Source organism: Dermacentor andersoni, chromosome 7 (assembly GCF_023375885.2).
Source record: "Dermacentor andersoni chromosome 7, qqDerAnde1_hic_scaffold, whole genome shotgun sequence".
NCBI lineage: Eukaryota > Metazoa > Arthropoda > Arachnida > Ixodida > Ixodidae > Dermacentor > Dermacentor andersoni.
Window position 1 is genome coordinate 121,086,160 of NC_092820.1, and position 25,421 is coordinate 121,111,580.

A 25,421-nucleotide genomic window follows, 5' to 3' on the forward strand; every position below is an offset into this window, starting at 1 on the left:
CTTGAGTGAAAATTTTGCGACAATGTGCCTTCACATGTCAGCTTGAGGGCACTAATTAGGTGAAGGTGTGTCTCTTGGGCAACTGCTCATCGTAGAAAACGCTGACGAGTATCAGTGAAGCACGGCGTCTTCATCAGTTGAGGCGCGGCATCGTACTCCACTCGAGAGTCAAGGAAGAGCTTCAAGTCATTATCTGCTCATGAATAAGAGGGCATGTTGTCTCCTGGGACAAAATAAAAAACACCCGCAATGTTTCTAGAGGGGAATCTAGCTGCTTAGATCAGCCCAACGTTTCCCTTTATCATACCTTTAAAAGCACAGCAAGCATTTTTTCACAGATTCCTTCGCGGCTTTGTGCTGCATTCAGGTGGGTGACAATTACTCCTTTTTTAGTCCGCATGAGTGACTGCAGCACACACACACACACAAAAATGGCAGTGACTTAGCTCGGCTATGCCAGGATATACGTAGTGAAAGCTAAGGCACAGCATGGTTAGCCTTGGTTAATCTTGATTGCAAGTCCAGGTTAGTCTGGTTGTCTAGCTATGTTGCGGCATTGAGCCAGTCGTTCAGCACGCTGTTCATCTGTTTCCTGGGCGATTCATTTCCTCTTCATCTCGTTACGATGCCGATTCCAGGCCTCCTCCTGCTTATCAGAATCGTTGCCGCCCATACTGCCGCCTCAACTGTGGTTACGGCGCACGCGAGCTCTCCTTTTTAATCCTCCGACATGTTATCAGACATGCGACGCAGCTGGCGAAACGAGCGGAGGCAAACGCAACGACGAGGAATGCGGCGTGACGTCATACCAAACGGCGGTGGAGGAAATACGCGGTGTGGCGCAGCGGCGGAACACCTGTGGCTCGGTGCTACTAGTGGTGCATGTGCAGTAGTGACTAGGGAACGAGAGAGAGATAAATATCCGCGGCGAGGCGCGCGTTGTGACGTCACGTGCCTCCTCAGAGCACCGCCATGGCAAAATCGCAAGTTCGCGGCCAGTAAAGCTTTCGCTTTAAAACTAGTTGTGTTAGGCTGGTATGAAAGCGGTTGTGTGTACGTGCCTCTCAGGAACCCCTCAGTCTATTTGTGGCAGACTTTCTCGCCTGGAGAAGCCCCAGCAATTTGTCAGAAGATAAATTAAATTGAGTCGAATTTGCAGTAAAAATCCAGTGAGAGTCTGAGACGACAAATATCTATTGCTACTCTTCTGGTCGGCACTGCCGTGTTCTTGTCGTCCCTGTTTCGCCACCAGGGGGACACCACTCTTACACACAAATCTACAAACACAGTTGGCCAAACCACAATGCGGGCAGTGTGCCGCATGACTCACGGGGCTCCACTGGGAGTAGTACCACATGTACTGGCACTGCTCGTCCAGGGCACTGTCATCCTCGTCACATGGTTTGGTCGTGTTGGGCCGCTTCTCATCATCGCAGTACTCATCGGGGAACATTACCCCCTCCTCGTTGGTGCAGAGCACCTGCCGGGTCTCGATGCGTGACGAACATGGAAGTTCACACTGCAATTGAAAGGCACTGTTGTTCAACATTAAGGAACAAAATACTCCTGCAGTTATTATTTTTTTTATATATAGCTGTGACCAGCGAGTTCTCACAGTTTTACGCTCAATATGTGGGCTATACTTTCGATACCAACATCAACCACAGGCTCCAGAGAAAATAATCTTGCTTTCAGACGGGAATTAAACCTGGATTCGTTGCATGAGAAATTAACATCATACTGCAAAGCTATATGCTTATGCTGAAAACCTATACATCATGCCACATTTGATCTGCTTTCTCTCATTTAGAAATATCAGCGACCTGTCTCAAGACATGATTACATTTCTTGGTAAGGCATAGCCTCTGGCAGAGCAGAACATGTGGCAGGCATGCAGAAATCCAGAGATCTCCATTTTTTTTCTGGAGATCTGCTACCTGTGCACTACTCTGAGCTTTAAAAAAAAGGAACACACAAGTGCATGCATGGCAGTTAGCCTTGCACAGTACCAATAACAATGTGCTGTCCATGAACCTAAAAGCAGGCCAGTTTTCTTCTTTTAGCCATGATGCCAACGTTTCTCCAGATCAGTTCCTTCCATTCAATTTCCTCAGAACAGGCAGCACTGTTGGCTGATGCCCAATGCACTGTACGATGCCTATCGGATGGCAATCAATGCCACCATGTGCTCATAGCATGCCATGATCTTCTAAATGTGAGATTTTGATGTGAACAATTAATTTGCACTTCTAGGCTGGAACACAGAACATAGGCTGGCACTGACGTTTAACAGCACACAATCTTGCTAGTAACTGCTGCTAACATCTTATGTATATCTGTAGGATTTTTTTTACTCTTACTGCCACGTCATCCTCTTATTAGATAATGGTCACATATCAGTGTTTGCCTCCCAAATTCTATCACCCAATAGATTCCTAACATGGGTGATTAAATCAAATCAAACCAAAACCTAATCAATGAACGCATCACAACTGAGTGAATAGAAAATGCAAATACTCACCCCAGACCACGGTGAAGTGACCCATTCTGTGCCATCACAGGGTCGCAGCTCACAGGTTTGGTTGGAGGGCGGTTTTGTCGATTCGTCACAACCAGAGTCATCCAGGACCTCCACAGTCTCACCACCGAGAGGGTTGATGCACACAACATCTCGGATCTGAGTGCCTTCTCCACATAGACGATCACACTGCAGATAATCATCACTCAAAGTCAAAGAGGATGTGCGGATTGAAAAGTTGTACATTTTGATAAAAAATTTGTTTGTTCATTTTTTATCACCAATTTTGACATTCTACTTTTAAGTGTGTAAGCATAAAAGCATGGCAGTGATATAAATACAGTGAAAAAGATGAAGAGACTGCCCATACTATGTGCGTGGTATAGCAAAGGACCGCTGACAACATACACAGGAAGAAGAAAAATAAGTTTTGGTTGCTCAGGCTTTTTCTTAGCAATCGTGACGTATGTTCAGTCACTACGTGTCATTTGTGCACGTTTGATCCATGAACCGGTTCTAGTACAGTTAAGCCGTGTTATAACGAAGTCGATAAAACCGGCAATTTGCTTCGTTATATAGAAATCTCGTAGTAATAAAATTCTACCTTTTTTTGCAAATAAGTACAGACTCTGATCGATTTTTCTTACACAGAAAGAGGCCACAGAATTTTCCAAATTATCGGGCAACAAGAACAAGCTATTCAAATAAGAAAACAATTATTTTCATAAATTTGGAAGTCAGCGACGAATGATTCGGTTTCATACCACGTACGTCGACGAGATCTTCACATCGGCGGTACGAATTAAGCGAAGCCAGCCACACTTTTGCATGCACTCCGTCCCCCCAACTCATAGCGTTGCCCACACTGGGACGACGCTATCAGGAAATGCGCCGGCAGCGAACACTTAGTCTGCCTCTCACTCTAAAGGGTCAGCAAAACTTGATATTACGCAACCTCCAATACTAAGCACGCAGGAAGACAGCTTACATGGTGCCACACCGTCTCGGCACGCCCACTCTGTGCCCAGGCGGAAGCGGCTGCGTATGCGCTCAGCCGCGCTTACAGCCATGTGCAGCCACGTCCGAGACACGCACCAACTTGTCCCTTACTCAGCCCCCTCGTGCGCATTTGATCACGTTTGCGAACTCGCTCCCCTCTCCCTCCTTCCATTTGCTCATCCATGCAGTCACCATCTTTCTTGCCTCACCCTCGCACACTTTCACTCGCACCTAAAGTACACAGAGCGCGGCGCACAATAGGATCTTATTGCACTTGGACTTTATACGGAACGTGATGCGGCTACACTTCGGTGGTCGCTCTTGTCAGATGGTGGGTGATTTGAGAGGTGCGTTTCCAAACAGCCGCTTGCAATTCAATGTTTTGACCATCTGCGTCAGCGGAAGTTTCCATTTATTGTCTCGGCATTCCTCTGCGGCGGCAGTGAAATTTCGTTATATTGAAATCACATACAAACACTTCGTTATATTGAGGTTCTAAATACATGGTGTTCTACGAAGGAGAAATTATGAAAACCTAAATATTTCATTATATAGAGAATTCGTTATACCGAGGTTTCACTGTACTAGTGCTATGGCAATATGAAAATTGTGCGCATACTTTCTGCACTTAACTGTGTCAATGGGAAATGTACTAAAATAATGGTGAAGTACTATGCACTGATTGAATACATTGAATTAACGCATTGCAACTGTTATAGACAGGGCTAGAAGCTGGTGACCCGTAGTGACAGAACTTGGACTACTCCAAGCCAGCATTCGGCTTCGGTATGTGCATCTCAACACTAGTGATAAACGTATCGAAGTGTGCACGTGCAGATGCCTACGTGCTAATGTATTGTCTGTTCCAGCAGAAGGAGTCGTACAGCACGGTCCACCATTAAAGGGAACACCCTAACCAGTATAGTAGACTTCCGTTAATTCAACTCTGGTTAATTCAATTTTTCGGCTAATTTGATCCCAACCGAACGTCCCGGCCCCTGCTCATGCATTTCCACGGACCTAAACTTTTGTTATTTCATTCATACTTACCTGACCAATCAGCATGCACGTGCCTGACGCCCATGGTGACCCAAATAGCGACTTCTTTAGTGGCAGCATCCCTCGGTGGAGCACAGGAGACAGTGAACACAAGTCGCTTCTCGTCGAAAATGCCTAATTTCAGCCTGCCCTAGGAAGATCTTCAAGCAATAATAGTAGCCTACAATGTCCAGTTATGGTATTTAGGCAGTTCTAAGGGGTATGTATATTTTCTTTCTTTTTGCAGGAAAATTGGGCCGAGCAAATGCCTGTGCGGTTGCCATTGGGTACAGAACTAAAACTGCATTCACGGCTTTTATATGCTTTTCCGCATGACAGGGCTGCACTGCAGCAAAGCTGACTTAAGAAACTATGTGGTGAAGCCTGACTTTAGAAAACTGGTTGCCATTCTGCAACACATATTAGATCATTGCCCATTTTTCTTGCTAAAATATCAGATACATGTTGGATTTCTACTTTGTTTAGTAACGTTAATGTCGTTTCTATATTAGTTTTCTACTTTGGACACACAGAAAGCGGGCGCACGTTTGATTTGGGTGCGGGTGAGAATCAGGCAAATACTGCCTAATGAATCATCAGTGTGTCTTGACGCTCCTTGTGCATGCGGTATAAGTTAACCTACCGGATAACTAGATAAATATCTTCAATCTCGTCAGCGTCAAATTAACGAAAGTCGACTGTAATAAGGCTGATACAACTAAATCATGTCTTCGCTTTTATAGAAGTAAAGTGGTTGATATGATCCAACGGACGCTCATTTACAAAAAATAACTCTGTGGTCATTCATGCCATATCTCAGCAATAATAAATACCGGGAAACTAACCGCAAATTCCCTTTAAAACTGGGCCGTACCGTACATCAAGAGGGAACCATGCATAACAGCAACTACAGCAAAAATCATCTGTCATCATTGCTGCACTTCAAATTGCAAAAACTGTATTGTAATGGCTTATTTTGTTTATGTGATGTGCTTCAATAACATGATTATAACACAAAAATATGACTGCAATTTACTATGGAGAAACTATTTCGCATGACAGCGATGATGATAGAGTGTAACAGAATCTACATTGTGAATAAGAAAGACACAGTTTCCTCTGCATGCAACAAGCCATTCAGAAGGTGGCAAAACACCCACGACAAAGTGGGCTCGTCGCAAGCCAAGAAGTGATGATTGCTCATGATGAGCTGAGGTTGTCAAGATGCCTTAAGAGACTAAAACTTAAAATACGAAGTCCTTGAGGATGATGATGATCATTATTAAAATAATCGGGTACCTCGGTGCAGTTATGGCAGATTCAACTTGTCATTGCTGAGCATTCCAGTGAAGTGCACTTCACAAAATAATGAACTCTTTCGTGAAAATAAGCATACTGTACCACTACTAAAGTCTTTTTTTTTCTTGGCAATTAAAGCTTCAGTGCTGAATTACATGACTGTTAGAGCACTCTTACAATGCTCTCAAATAACTAGTCGGAAGTGCCATTAGTGGTATCGGTTGGTCAGACTTGCCTCCGTCCAGTTGCCAACTTCCCAGGAGGCACACTCGGCATCGGAGCTGCAATCCTGCAGCCGTTCTGGCTTGGGCCCTGAGGATTCGCAGTCCGAGTCAGCGGTCAGCACGCTGCCAGCCTCAGTGCGCCGCTGGCAGAACACCAATCGCAGCTGCGTGCCATTGCCGCAAGACTTGGAACAGTCTTCCCACTCCCCAACATACCACCTGCATTGTTGAGGAAAAACATTGAAGAGTTGTTTTAAGGAAAGGTATTAAATTACCCGAGTAGTTGGGATAGCTATGTGAAGACAACAAACAATGAAGGTGGAAGAAGTCTAGGGGAAGTTAACTTTCCTTGTTTATTTGAAATGTACGAAAGAAATTAAACATGAATGAGGTTTAAATTTGCGATAAGCTTCACATTCGTAAAAAACGAAAATGAAAAGGAAAGGGAATGAAAAGGCAAATTGCCACCGGTGCGAGCCAAACCCACAACCTTTGCATGGCATGTGCAATACTCTATCAATTGAGCTACAACCAGGGTTATACCCCTGTTCACATTATTGGGTGTTGTATTTGTACACATATATTAGTACAGGCCTAGCCCTGGGACTGTTAACCAGCACCACTTGGAGGGCAGCGTCTCATCTCTTGGATTACCTTATTTACCTTGGATTACCTTCTCTACTCAGGGTGTACTTTATTTCAAGTGTCATTTCAGCTCATCCAAAATGAACACCCTCCTAAGTGCAGAAGGACTTGTAAGGTGAGTTGTTACTGTCTGCCAAGCATTATTGCTTTGCCACAAAAGCTAACACATACAATACGAAGATGTAAGCATGTGACGTACATGCACACACAAGCACACAAGCACCTGTGCATGTGCCTGTTGTCTTCTCCCTTCCATATGCATGCCCTTTTGCACCGTAACAATAATTGTGTTGCAACATATTCTACACGTCTTGGTGCTCTAAGGCGGTTAACAAACCACAAGGTGTACACATTTAATAACAATTATATAATGAAACTGCAGCCACTGGCCCTAAATGCATGCAGTGGCGTGTGAACTTTTTGTAGCATATTAAATTATGATGATAATCATGCATGTGTCACCATTTCACTGAATAAGAAAAGCTTCCACTACTATCTCTCTCATTGGTTTGTCAGTGTGCTTACACACAAATAAGGCATCTGATAAAACTGAGTCACGCCCACATTCACAGCAGTGCAACGCAAGGGCAGAACAGGTTGTCCCCTTGAGCGAGCTGTGCAGCTCTCCAAGCCGAATGTTTATGCACCGGCCCATTTGCCCAATGTAACGCCTTCAGTAAACAAACGGGAAGTCACATAGTAGTGTGTCATAGATGTCAGTGTTCCACTAAACATGGAATTCGTTTTGTTCCCTGCAGATGTGGTGTGGTATACGTGACATTCCTTTCGTCTGCTGGAGACACCTTACTGGGCAAATGGGTCGGTGCATAAACATTAGGCTCAGAGAGCCCCACAGCTCGCTCAAGGGGACAGCCTGTTCTGCCCTTGTGTTGCACTGCTGTGAATGTGGGTGTGACCCAGTTTTATCAGATGCATTATTTGTCTATAAGCATGCTGATAAACTAACGAGAGAGATAGTGGGAACTTTCCTGATTCAGAGAAATTATGACACATGTGTTAGCCAATTAATGTTGCTGACCTTGCCCAACAGTGAAGCTAATCTGAAGGAACAATCTGGTGTACCCACTGAACCCTATTGTCGGTGCATCTAAAACCGAATGTTATTACATGCTGATGTCGTTATGAATGTTGTTACAATAATAATGAATGTAATAACAAATAGCGGATGCATGCTGTTCATTCTTGTTTTAACTTTCCTTTCCTGTGTGCAATAAATTTCAGCTTAAAGTCAGCGCTCATCTTTTCTTTTCTTCACCTGTTTCCATGTCTTTTTGTTTTTTTATCTCTGCAGCTACACCACGAAGTCATACACGCCTAAGGTTCCACGCTTCTAAGCTTAATATAGAGTGTAATGCAAAAAAATGGCACTTTATGAGGTTGTGCATTACAAGGTTTGATGACAAGTCTGAAGTGTTGCTTTGTATGGCTGCTGTTAATTAGTGTTATTTCTTGCATCAGAAGGCCCCAAACTCAATAATAACCAATGTACCTAGTTGTAACAAATAGTCTTTGTCTGTTCATGCCTTTCATGTCAAATTGTCTTTTCATGTAATGCATCATCTATGAGAGCTTAGTATTCACAATTAACGGTTCTTTCTTTAATTATGACGATTGGCTTGATGTCACCTTTTATTCATGCTACAGGTCAAAACTTTTCTTTCTTTCTGCAAAGGTTGTGCAGTGTTTTTACAAAACTTGCAGCTAGATAGACATATAATTTAACTAGACATGGAAATTTGGTGGCCTTAGGAATACCTCGTCCCAAATTCGTGACTTAAGGGGTGATGGCACAGGTGAAGCTGGAAATGAGGAAGTGGCCCGACACTGACAGGAAGACGATGGCAGTCGCATGATAACAGTGGCGTAATGTAAACCATTATTCAATGAATGGAATCATGCAGCAAACTCAATTTCAAGCTTTTAACTGCTGTAATAATGGCTGTATTAAACTCACGTTGCAGGGCACGGTTCTGGGTTGCAGACCCTGGTGGCTTGGGGCTTGACTGTCGGGTTGCAGAGGTCGTCAGACACCTTTTCAAATGTGGTTGCGCTCGTACAGTAGACGAGGCGGGTCTGAGCACCTGACAAAGCAGACCGCAAAGGGAAATTAAAAGATGCCAGCCCATAATGATGTTACTAGGTGAGCTAGCTATTGCATGTTTTGGAAGAAGACAGCATTCACGCACTCAGGACTGTTAGTTCAGAACGAACAATTGCGCTTTAGCTGTAAGAGTGTGGCTTCCTGAGCAACATAGCATGCACCACTAAGCAGCTCCTCATGTTTTATGTCAGCTGTGACCATACTGGGACGAAATTTGCCACGCTTTTGTTCCAATATCATGTTTATTGTGCACACGCAACAATTTAAAATATTTGAATACTATTACAATATTATTCGTACTTATGAACAGTTACTATTTGATTAAAAACCTAATTGAATAAAGGGATAACGGATTGTTATTCAAAAGTTTCAGACATTTGCCCACCCCTAAACTTATCAAGATAGGTGAACTACCATTGAGAGATTATGTTAGCATGTAAGTTACGTGCATACACTGAACATGAACATTGCGAGTAGGAGCAGCTGTGCAATTGATAAAAAATAATTCACGCACCTCCCCCACAGGTCTGTGAGCATTCTCCGAAGTCTCCCGAGTTCCAGTTGTACATGTCTGGCTGCTGCCGACCGACGCCGTGAGGCACTGAGTATTCATACGTGATGCCCAGGTTTTTTTCCTGGTACAGAAGCTGCACGAAAAAGCCATTCTCACCAATCATCATAGGAACAAAAACGAAAGTTGTGTCCACACAAGAGTACTACAAAACTACAAAGGAAAGACACCCAAGTCTCCAAGAAGAAAACATTGTGCTTTAAGAAAACCTTGTCCAAGTGATTCCTGCACTTTTTGAAGAGTGCTGCTTCTTGGCCGAGTTGGAAATGCATACTGTGATGGGATGTGCGTTGAAGACAAGGACCAGAGTAAGACACACAGATAAAGATATAATTCATTGCAGGACTGGAAATGCTCACTGATGTTTTCAAAATGGCGCATAATCATTTACCACAAGGATAAATGTGCGCCTGAAGTTATAGAGGTGAAAGCCTTAATCAGCAAAGGGGCCAAGTGTATCAGTACACCATCAGTTTTGTTTTTGCAAAAAGGAATTTACTTTTTAACTTGTCACAGGGTTTCTACCAAGTTGACATTTCCAAATTCCCTGAGTTTTCCAGGCTTTCCCTCAGCACGTGCATTTGCGAAATTCCCTGAGTGATGTAGAACTATGTTTTATGTCAAGATGGGTTGAAACCATATCGCCTGATGCTGTCACTCTATAGTAAGCATATGAAAAAAATTAAGAAAGAACGACTTAACCCAAATTGAATACTAAGGTTATTAATTGAATACTGTTTATGTTATTCAAAAAGAGAGTAGAAGAGAGGGGTTGTCACAATTGAGATTCTCTCTCAACGCAGGCGGACGGGGCACTGGGGTGGAGGCGTAAATGTGAGCAGTCTGCATTGTGCAGCCACCTGGTGGCGCAGTGCTCAAACAGACAGAAACAGCTGATATTGCATTAACCGAGCGTATTCTTCTTCGCAGCTGGTGTAAATTTTTCGGCACTGGCGTAATCGTGTTGCTGCCAAAAATTTACGCCCGCAACAAAGTAAAATACACTTGGTTACTGCAATATTAGCTGTTTCTGTCTGTTTGAGCACTGCGCCACCAGGTGACTGCACCATGCAGACCGCTCACGTTTACGCCTCCGCCCCAACGCCCTGCCGGCGTTTTACCGGAATACCGGACAAGCTAAACCTCTCTAATACTCTCAGCCTGCGCAAGACGCCTCACTGTTGTGTTTCACTGCTTTAAAGTTTATTTTGGTTTGGATGAGCGACACCTGCATCTCAGCATCTGCCAACACTTCGTTTTTTGAGCTCAAGCTCCTTCGAAACGACGGCAGCACGCTTCCTTTCCCGCTCATTCCTCAATGCGTAGGTCCTTTCTGTTCTTGTCCTCCTTCCGCCACTCGTTCGCCCCACGTACCACTCGAAACATCTTCTTGGTCAGTTGGACAGTCCACGTCCGATTTTTCGAACTCCCTAGAGGCCGCAAAAACGTCCGAAAAATCGGCCAGTTGGAAAAAATAAATGCATGTCATTTACAGCCCTTACAGGGTCAATCCGCCACAGGCACATTCGAAAACGCTCTGAAGGCCTGTCGGTACACGTATTAGGTATATCGGCGCTCGTACCGTGACAGGAAATACCGGGTGCACGCGTGTATAATTAAGGAATACATACTGTGTCCCGTGGCCCCTTCCCATGCTTGTTATGCTTCACTGCAATACTTTTGCGCACGCTTCACCAAGTAACATTCCTGCAAAGAGGCAAAGCTGACTTTCGGGAACCGGCATTGTGCTACGCACCGTGCTTTCCAAGCTTCTATGCCAATCGCGAGGACCACAAAGGCGGAGTTCGTACCATTCCTGAAAGCAGCGAATTCTTTCAATAAAAAACATGGCACCCAAGGGCAAGAAGCTTCATAGCGAACGTCGAAACAGCTAGGCCTCGCGTTGCCGCAGTGGTGGCTACGGCTGCCAGCGGATCTGCGTGCGAGAGCGCCGGTTCGAGGCGGCGAGGTAATCAAAATTGCAGCGGTGGTGGCTTTGATTAATGCCGTTTCGGACTTTCGGTCACGGCAAAACGTCCGGGAAATCGGACGGTGAAGAGTTCTTGGGTTCTAAACTTCAGGCATACTGATATACATTGACTTTATGGGGTACGTGGTGGTGCTGCGAAGCCATCTAAATTATCGGGAATGCGGAAAGTCGGTCGTTGACTGTACACTGGCAACTCCGCCAGCCAACGACAGGGCGTCAAAGAGGATTCATTACGATTCCTGTCTGTTACTCGAGCCAGCATTACCGCGACTTTCGACCCTTTTAATAAAATTACAGCTAATTTTCCCTGATAGAGACACTAATTCGCTGAGTTTTCCCTGAGTTTTTCCAGACTACTCAAAATCCCTGAGAATTCCTGGTATTCCCGGCTGGTAGACACCCTGTGTCAGTAAGATGGATAGTTTGCATCATGTGGCATCATACAATGATGTACAGTCACGTGTAATATGACCTGCAACACCAGTGTCCGCGCTCAAAGGGACTTCAAGGCTGCGCAGTCACAGGGTAAGTTCCAGACCTAAACACGGCTTCAATTAGCGGTATTTATTAAACTGCTTTTTCACATGTCAGAGCCACCATGTAGCCCCGGAGCCCCTTCGACCACAAACAAGGGTGTTGCAAGTCATATTGCACGCGACTGTAAATACATACATATATGAAAACGGGAAGTTTCAATGAATGTCAGTTGCTAGAGCGCTCCTGTGTGTTTACCTTTGTGCCTTACTCTGCCCTCATCTTCAGAGTGCACACCAGCACAGACTGCACTTCTCATTCCCCAGCTTTGAATGAATTGTTTAGAAAAGTGTCAGGATGGCTTTCCTGCAATGAACACTGCCGCAGACATGACTGCCAACACGTTGCTAAAATTCTGATTAATGTGCAGCTGGTGCATTGTCCTTGGTTTCTTGCATTCCTTCCCATTATATTAAACTTACGAAAGCAAGCACAATGCAAGAGCAAGCAACAATGCTGCCCAGTAATCACCATTTTAACAATCTGCTGGGCTCCATAGTTTGTGAAATTGGTGCCTGTTTTGGGTACAACATAAGCACAAGTACTACTAGCATATATATTTTTCAGGAATGTCACACACCGATCAAGTGTAGTGTTGTAATCTAGATGACGCAAAGCTTGTTTGAGTTAGTGAGGTAGCAGCAGTAGTGGATGACATAAGCACAGCGTCGTGGCCTGTAGCTGTTAGCTTTCTGTATGTCAAGGACGAAGACGATATTGCTACATGCATGTGGTATTTGATCGTTTGAACGAGGCTCATGGGCGTCATCGCTCGAAAAGAACAGGAAGAATGAACTGGGCTCGCACTGTGATCCGGTCAGCGCTGCAACCGCTGTTGTAAATATAACCAGTAAATAGTTGCTCGTCTTACTACTCGTCCTTTGCGTAACTATGTATGTAACCTTTGTCGAGGGAACAATGTGGACAAGAGATATGTGCACAGAAGTGTATGACAAGTATGACACGTATCTGGGTAGATTTAATGCCTCTGTACCCCTTGTGTCGGAGTAGCGGCAAATTGGTGGGGCAGGTTATTCACGCTGTAACGTCCCAGCAAAAGAATGAGGCACAGTGCATGCGCAAGAGCAGCCCACTTGGAAAGCATGGCGTGTATGATGCGATGTTCGGGCTGTGGAGATGATATACGGAGGCTGATTAAGCGAGGTACAACGAAACTTGTAGAAACAACATCAAAAAGTTTTATTGCACCGACACAGGCAGAGGGGAAGGAAGGCTGATTATTTTTCCAAGTAAGATGGACTTATGCTAAATCAAAGCCGTCACCTGCCTTTCTATGTTTATGGAAAGTATTACTATTACTGTGCACTATTCACAATGAGACTGTGGCTTATTGATACGAAAGCACCAAAAAGCCCATTGAGCAGAAAAGCCAGTGGCATCTGTAGCAGCGAAAAAAAAACAACGGCACCAAACTTCCCATTGGCTGCAACGCCACGTTACAAGCACGCCTCGCGCGCCTGTGACATTTGCGCACACTTGCTGGCTCGGGCAGCACGTACCGCTATGGAGTCTGAAGCATCCACATTGGTAGTGGCCGCAACCTTGGCAGTAGCGAAATGTGAATGTCCACGCCAGTACACCGCGGATGAAGTCACGAAGCGGAAGAATGCAGCAAAACGAGCATAGAGGCAGTCAGCGAAATCTACCATCATTGGTAACTTTCCCAATACAAGGCAGGTAGAACGAGCATTAAAACAAAGATTGCTCGTAGCGCAAAAATTGAAGGAGTGCTCAGCGGTGTTCAATTGGACATCGATGCTTTCGCATTCACAACTCAAACAAAGTGCTTAGGTGTCCTCGGATTCTTTTTTAAATGTACTTATCTGCTAGTGTATTTTAGTTTGTATTATTTGCGTCTATGTAATATTTGTACTTATGTATTTACCACATTTACCTCATGCTTTTTGTTTCTTTTGTTCATAAGCTCAATTATGCATTATACAAATTACATACAGCCGTCAGCACACTTAACACGAACGCTCCGCAGTGTGGCCTAGACCAGCTTGGACTGACACCAGCGCTGCGAAGTGTTGTGCTCTGTTATCTTGGCATGTTTGCGGCGACTTACGAGAGCTGGAGCGCAGCTCGATTTGACTGCTTGTCTTGTCTTTCGTTTGTGCCTGACCGGTGGGGACAGTGCGCTCACTGACATGTCCGTTCTACCACGGTTAACTCATGGCTGCAGTCTCACGCGCATCCAGAAAACACGTTGCGGTTTGCTTATATCGGCAAAGCAAAATGGCGGGCGACAGCTGGCGCGCCTTTCGGGTTTGGCCTCAAAGCTGGCGTTAAGGAAATGATAAATAGGGAAAGGAGAGCAAGTGCAGGTTTGTGGCGTTTGTAAAGGTTGGACAATAAATGAATCTGCAAATCCGGTGGCATAGTTGTTCATATTCTTGATTTCTTATATTCTTGGACAGCGCGCATCGGAGTGCTCTCGCAGGTGCCATTCGCACCAAAATTGTGACACAACCGTTTGTCGCACAGCATTCCGGGTGATGTCATACACGCGTGTCTGTGTGTGTGTGTGTAGTGCTTAAAATTCGAAAAAGTAAAGACTGACTGCCTGCAAAAGCAGGCAGATCCCATGCCCTGCAGGAATCGACGTTACACAAAGCAGTGCGCGGGGAGCCTACCAAGTTAACGAAATGACCATGAGAGCACCAAGACGTAGGCGGCTAGATAGATATATAGATACTGTCAAAGTGGCAGATGTTCGCCGAGAAATGCATCGTATTTAATAAACTCAATTCGCAAACCGCGACCAAACCTCTATGTCTTCCCTAAATGACGTTTTCGCATTCCCATATGTAAGCAGTCTTTTTCCATAGGAACACACAGCCATTTAATATATTAACTGCAGTTTGCCGTGTTGAAAACTAGCAAAAAAAAACATAGGAAACGCGCATTGCAAAATGTCAAGCATGACACTGTGAATAAGATCAGGAACCCGCTGTTTAGGTCACCAAGATGCAACGGGGACGTCGAGTTACCTTATGTGCACTTACAAGCTATAAGTTACTACCTTTTGATACATTGCATCTATGGCCAGAGTCTTTCTAGTTACCTAAAAAGCCAGTTTCTTATCCGACAAGATGCCACATGGCACTTTTCGCCAATAACTACACAGTGAAAGCATCCACGCGTCTTTCTTGCTCGGGACACACGCAGCTCTTACACCCCGACCATGGATCTTCAGTGCATCGTAGACTGAACAGGAAGCCAGACATTAACTTGTGAGAGCACTCCAATGCGCCCTGTCAGAGAATATAAGAAATGAAGAACATGAACTATGCCACCGGATTTGCAGATTAATTTATTGTCCAACCTTTACAAACGCCACAAACCTGCACTTGCTCTCCTTTCCCTATTTATCATTTCCTTAACACCAGCTTTGAGGTCAAACCCGAAAGGCGCGCAAGCTGTCGCCCGCCATTTTGCTTTGCTGATATAAGCAAACCGCAACGTGTTTTCTGGATGCGCGTGAGACTGCAGCTAAGAGCGAACCGTGGTGGAACGGAAATTTCAAGTGAGCGCACTGTCCCGACTGGCCAGGCACAAACGAAAGACAAGACAAGCAGTCAAATTGAGCTGCGCTCCAGCTATCATAAGCCGCTGCAAACATGCCGAGATAACAGAGCACAACACTTCGTGGCGCTGGCGTCAGTCCAAGCTGGTGCAGGCCACGCTGCGGAGCATTCGTGTTAAGCATGCTGACGGCTGTAGAGATGCATGCCTACCCCTTACATAATACCCCTATCAAGGGCTCTGTAAGGTATTTGAGTGAAGTGGCACTTATCCATTCTGCAGTATTGGATAGTGATGAGTGCATACCAACTGAAATATGCACCCAACTACACATCCCCAGTGGCACATAACCCGTGGCCCAAGTTGTCTACTAAGCAGGACAGCAAAGTAAGGGGAGGAGATAAAGAAAGCTTTAAAAAGCAACCTTAAGGGTTGGCACTATATCTAGTAGCTCTCTTACATGTGCAATTGGCTCCGTAGCTATGGCTGCTGTGCCACAGATAGCTGCCGCCAAGTATGGTTCGCAAATCATACTTTGGGCAGTGGAAATACAGCTGAATCATACTTTTGCCTTCTAAGGCTAAGGACTGAAAAACAGCCAAAGAAATAAAAAAAGAATACAGACCACAATGAGGATGGTCTCGATCGTTGGCCCAAGGGCAACCAAGCTCTCGGGAGCATTGGCACCGTGGTTGCGCCGCTCGTAATGAAACACAGTGCCAGCAAAGCGGATGCTCCGGGGGAACTCGATGCGCCAGTTGCCATTGAGGTAGTAGTAGCCAGTCTGGTTGCGAACGGCTGCAACAAGAAAGAAGCAGTACTGGTGAGAAATGACACACCAGCCAGGCATCAGTCGCATCAATCAGTAATCGCTTCAAGTGCTCGCTTGATGGAGTGAAAAAAAGAGAAGTACTACTATAAGATGTGCATGGATGCACATCACGCATAAATCACGACGTGCACTGCCACTCGCTGAGGCAGCACCCCAAGAAGAACTCACCAAGATAGTTGTTTGTGGGGAACTTCTCTTCAATCCTGATGTTCGTAGCTCCTGATGGAATCAGCAGGATGTCGTTGTAACCTGCGTTAGCAAAGGCAGATATGCACAATTAACAGTTTCATAGAAACACCAGGTTTCTGACGAGTGAGACTTGTGAGTTTGGTTCTGGTTTGTAATTTGTGCAGCATGTTGGCAGGCACTGTGTCTGGTTAAGAGATCACATGCCATCTTATCAGTTTTCACTGGGCAAGGAAAACAATGGCTTGAGTGAAATAGCGAGTTTTGTCGCTTCTCGTAGTAGTGAGAGGGTTAGCTAAGTGGGCAAGATCAGGCAGCATATATAGATAGTACTGCTCACCGACTTGTAAGTTATCCAAGTCGAAGACGCCCTCGACTGTGCTGCAGCTGGTACCGTCACCCCGACACACCCGGCACTTGTCCTCCACGGCGTCCGAGCCCAGCATCTTGTCGCACCCGACAGGCTGGAGCAAAAAGGACGGACTATGAGTTGCAAAGAAAGTTCTTGTTTGACCAAATATGGTGCAACAACTAGGCATCACAGAAAGAAAAAACACCGCACATTGCTGACCATGCATAGAACATAGGCAGATGCAGAAAATATTTCATGCTGTGAAGTTATTGAAGAAGCCATACACCGAAACAGAGTTCCACATCCTAAGCCTACTTTTGCAAGCTAAACCCCATACTTCTGCGGTAACCGCCTGACATTGACTGTTATGGTATTCTACAAACAATTGCAAGGCACAAATTAGAACACCTCTCCCATGTAATCAATTGAGGGTACAGTTTTTAAGAGTGCAGTTGCCAAGAATGGTGTAGGGTCCCAACCTAAGTGTGCAAGCCAAAATCACACTGCTGTCACATTAAGAAGTGAAAGCAGAGATGAATGGATGCATTTTAGCTAGCTCAAACTTTTTTGCATTGTATTTGTCTATGGCAGTATGCTTATTTCTCCAGACACTGCCTTTATGGCGACTGTCAAATGCTGTAGACTAAAAAGCCTGAAGTTATACAGTTTTGATGATCATGCGCTCTAACAAATTCAGCATTGGACAAACTGGGCTGCAAGATGACATTTATGTGCAAAGTATGGACACTGGTTGACTTTATAGCAAACAGTTTTATCATAAAATTATTACTGAAGACCTGGCACAATTGGATGGTCATGCACTGCTACTCCCAGTGACCAGTTTACGTGGGCTCGACATATGCCAGTGTATACCTGTCCCAGCTATGGGTAACCACACAATAAGAGACTTCACACCATTTTAACTAGTAATTACCAACTTGTCGTAACGGTGCAAGTCTCTGACCCTATTCTTTGATAAACTGCATCTGTAAACACAGTGCCACTGAAATTTGAACACACTGAAATTATAATTAGTGCAAATGGTATGAGAACAGGCAAGTTACAAATAATCCCAGCCAAACGACCACTTCACCATGACAAAGGCACATCAAGCACTAATATTGCTTAGTACTTACCATGCAAGCTCCATCGACACAAACGTCTAGGCTGCCATCATCATGACACCGCGTACCGTCGATGGTCTTGGCTGAATGTCGATAGTAGAATCGCTCGCCTTTTGGTTTGCAGTTTAGCTCACAGGGGTTGGCAGCTGCAAGAGAATACATATAAAAGGATTTCAAAGAAACTCATGGGAAACAATTAACTGCAGGTTCGTTGTTCAAATGGGTGCAGTGGAAGCATTAAAAAAGAAATACTTAACTTGAATCTATAAAACCATCAGAACATTATAGGTTCATGCTTATTCTACCTATAATCAATATCAGTCTTGTCTCAAAGAGACTTCAGTGTGATTAAATGTTTGGCTGATGGAGTTTACCATCCCAAAGCAACGAGTGGAGTATGGGAGAACTTATAGACGAGCGTTCTGCATTAGTATTCACAAACTAGGGTTCTTTAGCATCAGCAAAATTTAAAATACCATACAGACATTTTTATTCTGTCATCATCTGCATTGAACCTTCAACCTTGGCCTTAGTAGTAGAACTTGTACAGCTACTGAGCTAGCACCTTGGGCAAGGCCTCAGCATGGTACTTCCCAAATACTACATTAGCGAGTTTGCGTTTGCCAAAAGAGTTTTTACAGACAGTGACATAACTGCATGATTTCGAATGATCTGCATAAAGTCCAGCACAATGATTAATAAGGTGAAGAGAGCAGAGACGTCCAGGAAAGTCAGGGGAGCCTGTACACTTTCACATCAGCTAATGAAGCTGTAGAACTGGCCTGGTGAACGACACCTAAATAAAGCTCAGAGGTGTATTACCCATCCGGTGCCAAGAAACCACGAAACAATCAGCCAGCACGATGAAAAAATTATGTTGTTTGCAGCCAGCCCACAATGAAAACAGATTTACTTAGATGATAAAGCAAGTGTAGAGACACCTGTGTACTCTGTCACATTCTTTTGTACAACTGCTCCTGTAGTGCAAATCAATGTGATTCAGTGACACCTGCACCCTACAGAACTTTCAACGACAGTTGAAATTACTGAACTCTCAAACCCCACAAGCTTTGGTGGCTGCACTGCACGAGCTTATAGATTTTAAAAGTACTAAATGGTTTTTAGTGGTCATTGAAAGCGTTTGAAGGAGTACCAGTTTGAGCAAGCAACCAGCTAAGTGTTGCTCTTAGCCTGAATGAAACTGGTATGGGATGAGGTTCTGAATGCGTTAGAAATGTGTATTCCATCAAAGATAGCTGTAAGCTGCTATCCTACTCACCTTTGTAATAAGGCACCCAGCTGTAGTAGCGCCCTTCAAAGGGTATGCTGTTGAACCGGGCGCACTGCTCTTCCCTGAAGTCCTTTGTGTGGTCAGGACATTCCTGGTTATGGATGCAGAGTGTGGTGCTTTGATACATTGTACGGAGATTGTCCACTTACAGCAAAAAGGCCGAGAGTTTGATCCAATACTGGTCACACCACATGGCTAGTGTGAAGCAAGGAAAAGTGAAAACTAAAGACAAAGAGAAAAGTATCTAGTTGGGGCTGAAAGTTTATGGAGCCCAGGTTCCTCAAAAATTTTGAATTTCTGACCAGTTTGTATCCAGAGCAAGAACAAACACAAAAGGCTATGTTGTTTGCATGCATTAGTACAAGGCTACATAAACAGTCAGCTTTTTTCTGAGACTCTGTGGTCTGCATACTTTCAGTGTCAACAGTGCAAAATGTGTCAGTGGGCTTTCTAATGAAGTGACGGGTGGTCGGCATGAACTGATGCATTCTAGCCAATCAAGGGTGCAGTACAGTGGTCACACATGTCAGCACATGCGTCATCTTTTCAAGGATGATACAAGGACTGGCTCTCCCACTGCCTTACTCAGATCTCAAGATCCGTGCTTGGTACTAGAAGGCTGCTACTATAATCAGGTGTCAACAGAAATGTTACAACCAGAATGAATAAACCAAAAAATCAGCAGACTGAAAGTCTTAATTCCTCTGGCTCTTGAAATCATTTACTGCAACAGCAGCAGGAGCTCACAGCAGACAGTGCCACCTCCTCAATAACAACTTCCTTGAAATGCACACGTCCTTGCCCACTACAGCATTGTTTGTAGTGGCCTCCAAAAAACATTCACAGACACCATTGCACAGTCTGTGCATAGCGCAATACCCTGCACAAATTATGAAGCGCCAGTGTTATGCGATGGTGCAGTGGTTAGCATATCCAGCTTTTAACCGCACATCGCCAAAGGGACAAGATTTTGAATTCATTTGGCATCAAAGTTTACCTTCTTTTCTCTTTTCTTCTCCCCCCCCCCCCCCCATCGTGAAACTGAAGTTCAGGATCAGGAGGTAGTCTGACAACAACAGCTGTCAGCATTAAAGAACAGACAAACGAAACAAACACAGTGTTATGATTTTAACTGGGCAGTAAAAGCATTAAAGGTGCAGTGCCGAAGCCTCTTCTTTAAAATGGGTTTGTCCCGCGCGGTACAGTTCCCACAATATACACGCACACACATGCTTCACAAGACACTTCATACGACAAAGGCATGCAGACCTTTGCCAGCTGTCGACCTATTAACCGTTCACACAGAAAATAATTTCTCAGTGTCAGGACAGTGTCAAACCATGTCTCCCGATTCTGTGTACCCTACTCAGTGCTGTTTTGCTCCCAGATATGCACCATCTTGTTTACCCAAGTCACATTATTGAACCGTTTCAACACATGCACTCTGATGTGTCAGCAGACATTAATGTGGCACTACCAAGGAAGCCTCTTCAAGCATTCTCACACCTACGCCAGAGAATTATGGTGCAAAACATATGGCAAGTGCTATTTGCACCACACACAAACGAAGCGAATTTTTCTCATGATCTTGTGATCAAAAATGACAACAGTTAATCCCAGGGGAAATGTATAACTCGGCCTCAACTTTTAGCACGAAAACCAGAAATGTTACTAGCCGTCTCCCTCGTAATTTTACGGCAATAAAAGACGAGTTCAGCAGCCTCATTCGAACAGCTGAGAAACACCTATGGAGCGTATAATACTGTGCTACTGTGAACTAAGAGAGAACCATGAAAATTTGTGCCTATTGGGTACACAGTTGAGCTTGTTGACATGGCAGAATTAATTGTACAGCGAGGCAACAAGCAAGAGCAGGTGACACAGCACTGCAAAGCACATATACTCATGCCACCTACTCTTGTATCCTGTATTCCCATATTCTACAATTATCCACAACACTTTTTTATGGCTTTGCATTTAAAGGGACTGACAACTCGCGAGAATGTGTTGTGAGACGTTGATGGAAATTAAATGACCATGATTTATAGAGATAGAATCCAGCACGCTGTTCGCAATATAAGTAGGAATCATAATTTAAAATTGGTAAGTCTCAAAATCCAGTAAGTGGAGAGGCCTGGCGGTGAAATCTTGGTACTTCGTATGTGGTCTATCAGATTACTCTATGCAAGTCGGCTTAATTGCTTAAAATTTCAGTTGCTATATTATTAGACACTTGCGCTTTATTGTATGCTTCAGAAATCAAACATGCATACACGGTTACGGCAACACGCTGAACTGCGTATTACGTGTGAAAGCACGGTTTCATTTTGACTGGGTAAATACCAACGCAGTTGGACAGGAAACCACGAAAACACGTAGCCATTATCGCAGAAATATTTTAACACTTTGGAAAACATGAATTGCAGAAACATCGATTTGACAAACAAAATAATACTTTCTCACAGTTACGGCCACACTTGTCGTCTGCCTCCCACTAATGCCTGCGTACAGTCACTATTGCGCTCACCTATCACCATTTTGAGCATGATTCCAGTGATTAACTACATCCTCACTGCAAATAAAAAAATTCTGATAAATATGCACCACGGCGTTTTCTGCATTGCCACTTCATGATTGGACACTCTGACCTGTAAGCTTTCCATTGCATTAAAAAATATAGGTACCATGAAAATTGGTTGCCAGTCCCTTTAACATTACCAGTACTCCATATCAACACAGCATACTATATAAATAAATCCTTTAAAGTGTCTGTTAACCAAGGTCCTAAATACAGCCCATAAATTGGCCCTGGGTTGGCAATGACAAAGGGTAGAGTAACAGACAAACTCAACAAGCCAGATAGCATGTCTGTGAGCATTTATTTGATGACTTAGAATCTGGTAATGCACACTTGAAATACAACAGTAGAGAGTGGGTCCGGGTACATATCCTCCCACGTGATCAGTGCATCTGCCATGCCATGACATTATGGGAAGCACTAAAAGCGTACTATTGAAGACGCATGGACCGAACAATTGTTATCCCCATATGATCCCTGTAGCTGTGTTCTTGTACATAGCACATGACATAATTAATGACAGGAAATTTGTGACAGCAGCACATGAATCAGAAATTTGGCAACCGTGACAATTTCAGGGTGCCAGAAAACGGCTGTGAGCAATGAGCAGGGTTTTCTTCAAACACACAAACTGCTTTGTCACTGCCCAAAAAAGCAATCAAGGCATGTACTGAAATGTCTGTGGCACCAAAATTTCTGCATAGGGTCAAGATTTCACTGAATGATAAGTCACCACCAACATGTTTACAGTGCAAGCAAATGTTGCCAGAGCACCACACATACTAAAAAACAACACTGTCCTCACAGATGTGTTCAGTTATTGTGAACATGTTTTCTTCTCTTTTTCTTTGATTCCACAAGGCCGCTGTCATACTCTGAAATTTTCATCCTTTTGACAGGTGGCTTCGGATATTTTCCGTGCTTGTCAGTCGATCTGAAACGGGCATTCTTGTGCCCGAAACGACGCCCTGAAGTGTCCTGTGGCTGTGAGGCCCACTGTGCTCCAAGGCTGCTTGGAGTTTCTCGCAGGCAGTATGCCTTGGCGAGGTGCCCCAGATGCAAGGCCTTGAATGACACCACGTGTCTCATGGCACGAGGATAAGACGCATATGAACGAATGTGACTCAGGAACCCTTTCTTTGCCATTTCCTGCAGAGCAGTCTCCTTGTAGACCTCACTTTCGAAGATGAGCTGGAGTGCTGTCACAAAGTCCTCCATCGTTTTCAGCTTCTGTCCTGGATCAGTCTTGGCCTCAAGGATGTGAGACTTGATGGTGAAAACCTTAGACAGGACACCCTTGAGTTCCATTTGGTCCAGATGAATGTTTCTTTGCGCAAGGACATCTAGGAAGCCAACCTCCGAGGGAAACAGCAGGAGAACAACCTTTCCTTTGGCACCGATCCGCGCGGTCCTCCCGGCACGATGGACATACTCTTCAGGTCGCAGCGGCACGCAACACTGTACAATGAGGTCAACCTGAGGAACGTCTATACCTCTCGATGCCACGTCGGTCGTGAAGAGAACACCAGATGCTGCTTCTCGAAATCGGTTAAAAACTTCAGCACGGTCATGCTGGGTCATTTCACCGTGGAGCTTAACAAAGTCTATTCGCTTCTCCGTGTCTTCGAGCATGATGCCCAAGACCGAAGAGAAGAGGGCATGTTCAAAGTCGACAGAGTCCTGAGTAGCCAAGAACACAATGACTTTGCCACGCTCTGACTCGACGCACGCTTCGAGGAGCAGGCAGCACAGGGCCATCTGCGACAGCTTGACGGGAGCCTGGAGGTAGTATTGGCTCAGGCCAGGGGGCAGGACAAATTCTTCGAGTTCGTTAGCTCCCGCTTCAACCGCTACGTCCACAGTTGCCGGATCCTCCAGCGTGAGGCCTGCCAGCCGCTCTACACCTTTGGTCAACGTTGCCGACAGGAGCACGGAGGTCCCTTCCACTTGCCTCTGCTCCTTCCAAAGTGTAACGATCTTCGATATCGACTCCTCGAAGCCGAGCTCGAGCATCCTGTCGGCCTCGTCGATGACCAGCCAGGATGTCTTGCTCAGAGAAAACGATTCCGTGTGCTCCAGGTGGTCCGTGAGTCTCCCCGGAGTGCCGATGACGACGGAGAGCCCCTTACGGAGCCGCGCCTTCTCAGATTTCTTTTTCTCGCCTCCCATCAAGACCCCCGGCACTACCCACGTGCAGGCCTTGCTAAGTTTCTCAAAGCTCTCATACGTCTGCAACGCCAGCTCCCTGGTCGGCACGACGACGACGGCACGGACGCCGTCGGCGCGAGTCAGCTTGGGTCGGATCTCTTGCAGACATTGGAGAATGGGCAGCGCGTAGGCCAACGTCTTACCGGAGCCCGTGGCCGACTTGATCAGGGTGTCGCGGTGGTCGAGGAGGGATGGAATGGCCAACTTCTGCACTTCGGTGGCGGTCGTGATCTGGAAGCGGTCGCGGAGGCAGGCGACCAGGTGCGGGTGCACGTTGAACTCGGCGAACTGCGATGACGAAAAGACGCGCTCGTTCTTGGGGTCGACGGCTGCTGTCTGCTGCTGTTGGCTCGTCGGCTCGGGCTCTTCGAGAGAGCCTCGTCCGCCAAACAGCGAGTGAGTGAAGTTCTTCTTTTTCCGCGGAAACGGCAGCTCACCTTTGGGCCTCTCTGCATCGCCATCGGTGTTAGCTCCCGACTCGTCGTCGCGACTTCGCTTACCAGAGTGCGCACCAAACTTGAACTTGACTTTCGCGGGCTTCGATGACGCCTGGGTTGGCGCCCGCTGCTTCTTGGCGACCGCAGGAGTCGAGGGTGGTTTCCCGGCGCCTCCGCGAAAGCTTGCCGCAGCAGTGGTCGGAGGTGCCGAACGTTTCTTCCGAGGCTGGAACTCGGTGCTCAGGTTGAGCACGAGATCACCGGTGACTTCCATGGCCACGTGAGATGACGGGGAACTTCAAAGAGCTTCGATGCGGTTACCACGCGATCTGAAAGCAAGTGCAACGCTCTCCAAGCTTCATGTTGGTTCGCAAAGGTCGCTCACAGTTCTAAACGCATTGCAGGGTGAATACATGGCGCGGAGAACGTTCCACGTTTCGAACACGCTGTCGAAAAACACGCCGAAGACGGAAACAGAGAGCGCATGGAGAATGCGCGACTAGCGAGAGCCCGCAAATAGACTAGGCTTAACACGTACTCTCTTCAAAGGACTTGCTTCACCACTTCAGAGATGGCGCTAGCAACACGTTGGCAATATTTTTGGCCGCGTTGTGACTCGTTAAAAGGTGGCGCTACTTGGTTTTACCACAGACTTGTTGGACTTGTCTGACTTGTTTCAATGATCAGACTCGCACCATTCATCCAGCTCAATAAAAAAACGGCGCGCTATACAAAACGGATTTACACCGCTGCGCTGCTGTGCGCGACACGGCTTGGAAACGCTGGCACGAATCCTGTATTCTGTTTTCTTGCTCGATTCGTCGCATACAAGCTCATTAAGCTATATTTGTCTCGTCATATCAAGGTGGACATTTGGGGGAGTCGTACGGTAAATCGAAATGCACACGAAATGCAGAAATGCTC

The 25,421-nt window shown here is 45.5% G+C and overlaps 2 protein-coding genes across 2 annotated transcripts in view; both read right to left on the reverse strand.

Moving 5' to 3' along the window:
• The window catches only part of Ppn (proteoglycan-like sulfated glycoprotein papilin), a 97,419-nt gene extending 77,148 nt beyond the window's left edge, over nucleotides 1-20,271 (reverse strand). The window contains exons 1-10 of the mRNA XM_072289515.1: nucleotides 19,263-20,271; nucleotides 17,996-18,129; nucleotides 16,848-16,971; nucleotides 16,490-16,570; nucleotides 16,115-16,287; nucleotides 9,360-9,492; nucleotides 8,699-8,825; nucleotides 6,090-6,297; nucleotides 2,522-2,707; nucleotides 1,331-1,519 (exon numbers count right to left, since the gene is read on the reverse strand). Of these exons, the coding sequence (XP_072145616.1) occupies nucleotides 1,331-1,519; nucleotides 2,522-2,707; nucleotides 6,090-6,297; nucleotides 8,699-8,825; nucleotides 9,360-9,492; nucleotides 16,115-16,287; nucleotides 16,490-16,570; nucleotides 16,848-16,971; nucleotides 17,996-18,129; nucleotides 19,263-19,401 (1,494 nt within the window). The 5' untranslated portion in view covers nucleotides 19,402-20,271. The remainder of the gene's footprint in view (nucleotides 1-1,330; nucleotides 1,520-2,521; nucleotides 2,708-6,089; nucleotides 6,298-8,698; nucleotides 8,826-9,359; nucleotides 9,493-16,114; nucleotides 16,288-16,489; nucleotides 16,571-16,847; nucleotides 16,972-17,995; nucleotides 18,130-19,262) is intronic.
• Nucleotides 20,272-22,129: 1,858 nt separating this feature from the next.
• LOC126533929 (ATP-dependent DNA helicase DDX31-like) lies at nucleotides 22,130-25,038 on the reverse strand. Its single transcript, XM_050181152.3, has one exon. The coding sequence runs from the start codon at nucleotides 24,769-24,771 to the stop codon at nucleotides 22,666-22,668; it is 2,106 nt and encodes a 701-aa protein (XP_050037109.2). The 5' UTR covers nucleotides 24,772-25,038; the 3' UTR covers nucleotides 22,130-22,665.
• Nucleotides 25,039-25,421: the final 383 nt, after the last annotated feature.

Coding starts and splice junctions, on each gene's coding strand:
- LOC126533929 (XM_050181152.3), bottom strand. CDS start 24,771: ATGGAAGTCACCGGTGATCTCGTGCTCAACCTGAGCACCGAGTTCCAG.